This window comes from Hemicordylus capensis, chromosome 1 (genome assembly GCF_027244095.1).
Source record: "Hemicordylus capensis ecotype Gifberg chromosome 1, rHemCap1.1.pri, whole genome shotgun sequence".
NCBI lineage: Eukaryota > Metazoa > Chordata > Lepidosauria > Squamata > Cordylidae > Hemicordylus > Hemicordylus capensis.
In genome coordinates, this window is record NC_069657.1 from 94,841,836 (window position 1) to 94,844,237 (window position 2,402).

The following is a 2,402-nucleotide window of genomic DNA, read 5'->3' on the forward strand; positions in this document are numbered from 1 at the left end:
GATAAAATTGCTCTGTGAAATAAAATTGTCATCAGTCCCACTGGATAGAATGGATGGAATATACAACCTGATAATCAATCCTACTATTTACCCCTGTTTTGAGCTTTTTAAATCTTTGCTGCTCTGCCATTAACACTTAGCAATGTCTGTCTGTCATGTGGTGATGACGTCCTTTCAGATTTCTCTTGCTTGGCTTCTGTGAAGGGCTTTCCCCTTAGAGCCATATCTCTGAATGCCTACCCCTCTGCATGAGAGTTGTGCCATGTGACCTTGTTCCATCCAGCAGCAGAATGTAATAAAAATGTAACATCTTATTTAGCCCTTTGATTACTTTTTCTATAGTCTTGTTCATTTTGTGGTTCTCACTGCATTTTTCTCAAAGCATTTTCCATTGACAGGCAGTGACACCCAAGAGAAAACAGGTGACCTGATATGTTCAAGGTCACATAGCCAAGCAGGAACTGATTTAATCACTCTAAGGCCTGGACCTGTAGTAATTTTCTGCGTCTCTTTTTCAGATCTTGATATTATGGCCTCCTTGCCAGAAAATATGACTCTTCAGATGATACAAACCATTAACAATTCTTCTTTGATTCAGCCAGGATTTTCTTTATTGAACTTCGATGGCCAGGTTTTCTTGTTTGGACAGAAAGGCTGGCCAAAGAGGTCTTGTCCTACTGGGATTTTCCTGCTTGATTTCAAAAAGGATGAACTCAAACTGAAGCCAGCATTCTTCTCCAAAGAATCCTGCTACCTTCCTCCTCTACGGTATCCTGCAATCTGCACTCTCAAAGGCCACACAGAATCTGAGAAATGCCAGTACATCATCCATGGAGGGAAAACACCAAACAATGAGCTTTCTGATAAAATGTACATTATAAACATGGTGAGTAGGAATAACAAGAAAACCACCTTTAGATGTATTGAGAAAGAATTAGATGGGGAGATCCCTGAAGCCAGATACGGCCATACAGTTAATGTGGTTCACAGTCAAGATAAAAGTATGATTGTTATAATTGGAGGAAGATCATACATGGCTTGTGGACAGAGGACAACAGAAAACTGGAACAGTGTGGTTGACTGTATGCCACATGTGTTCCTGGTTGACCCTGAATTCGGATGCTGCACTTCATATGCCCTCCCAGAGCTTCAGGGTGGATTTTCTTTTCATCTCTCTCTGGTCAGAAATGACACCCTCTATGTCATAGGGGGGCATTGCATTGAAAATAACACCAGACCCCCAAATCTCTACAGGATAAAAATTGACCTTCCAATAGGCAGCCCAGCTGTGAGCTGCTGTTTCTTGCCTGGGGGGATCTCCGTATCCAGTGCCATCATGACCCAGACCAGAGAAAGGGAGTTTGTCATTATTGGGGGCTACCATTCTGACAACCAGAAGAGGATGGTTTGTAATGCAATCAACTTAGAAGATAACAAAATAATAATAGTGGAAAAGGAGGCACCAGAATGGACCCCAGATATCAAACACTGCAAGATATGGTTTGGGAGTGATATGGGAAATGGAGCTATACTGTTTGGTATACCAGGAGATAACAGGCAGCTAATTTCAGATGCAAACTACTTTTACATTTTGAGATGTCAAAGAGTGGAAGAAAGTGAGGAAGACTCAGAACAGATGGCCCAAATATGCAGTCAAAGTTCTACGGAAGATGCAGGAGATTCAACTCCTTTTGAAGATTCAGAGGAGTTCACTTTCGGCTTTGACACTAACAATATTGACACCTATAATGAAGATGATGAGGAAGATGAATCAGAAGCAGGCTACTGGATCACATGCTCTGTGGGCTGTGAAGTTGATATCAACACATGGGTGCCCTTGTACTCAACAGAACTCAACAAGCCAGCAATGATTTTCTGTTCAAGTGGAGATGGCCACTGGGTCCATGCTCAGTGTATGGACCTATCTGAGAACATGCTCATTCACCTTTCAGAAGCAAACATAAAATACTTCTGCATTGAACATGTCAGATTGGCCCGGGGACTACAGACTCCCAAGGAGGTGCCACCTGTGGAAAAGCAACCCATGAAAGCATTGCGCAGGAAAGCTCCCATGAAAATAGCCACTCCTGCAAAGAAGTCCTTTGTTCGGAAGTTATTTGAATAGTTTCACACACACTGGTGGATAACTTTTAAAATCTGAGATCTCAGATCAAAGACCCATTAAAACTCAAAAAGCTTTTAGACTCCTTAGTAAGTCTTTGACTTCATTTTTGTTTTTAATCATTTGTATAGTTCATTCTTGGTAATAAAACCAGTCTATCAGCAGTCAATACCAGTGCTGCACCATTTTAGACTTTATTAAAAATGTATACAATTAGATGATGATGACTTTGCTTAAATTCAGTAAGCAATGTGGGAGAAACCCTGATTAACTAGAATTG

The 2,402-nt window shown here is 41.1% G+C and overlaps 1 protein-coding gene across 1 annotated transcript; it reads left to right on the top strand.

Annotated features, from left to right (window-relative positions):
• The first annotated feature begins 529 nt into the window (after positions 1–529).
• On the top strand, positions 530–2,125 carry RAG2 (recombination activating 2). Its single transcript, XM_053277193.1, has one exon. The coding sequence runs from the start codon at positions 530–532 to the stop codon at positions 2,123–2,125; it is 1,596 nt and encodes a 531-aa protein (XP_053133168.1).
• Positions 2,126–2,402: the final 277 nt, after the last annotated feature.

Bases quoted from the DNA above. Each gene is read 5' to 3' on its own strand.
- RAG2 (XM_053277193.1), top strand. From the start codon at position 530: ATGGCCTCCTTGCCAGAAAATATGACTCTTCAGATGATACAAACCATT.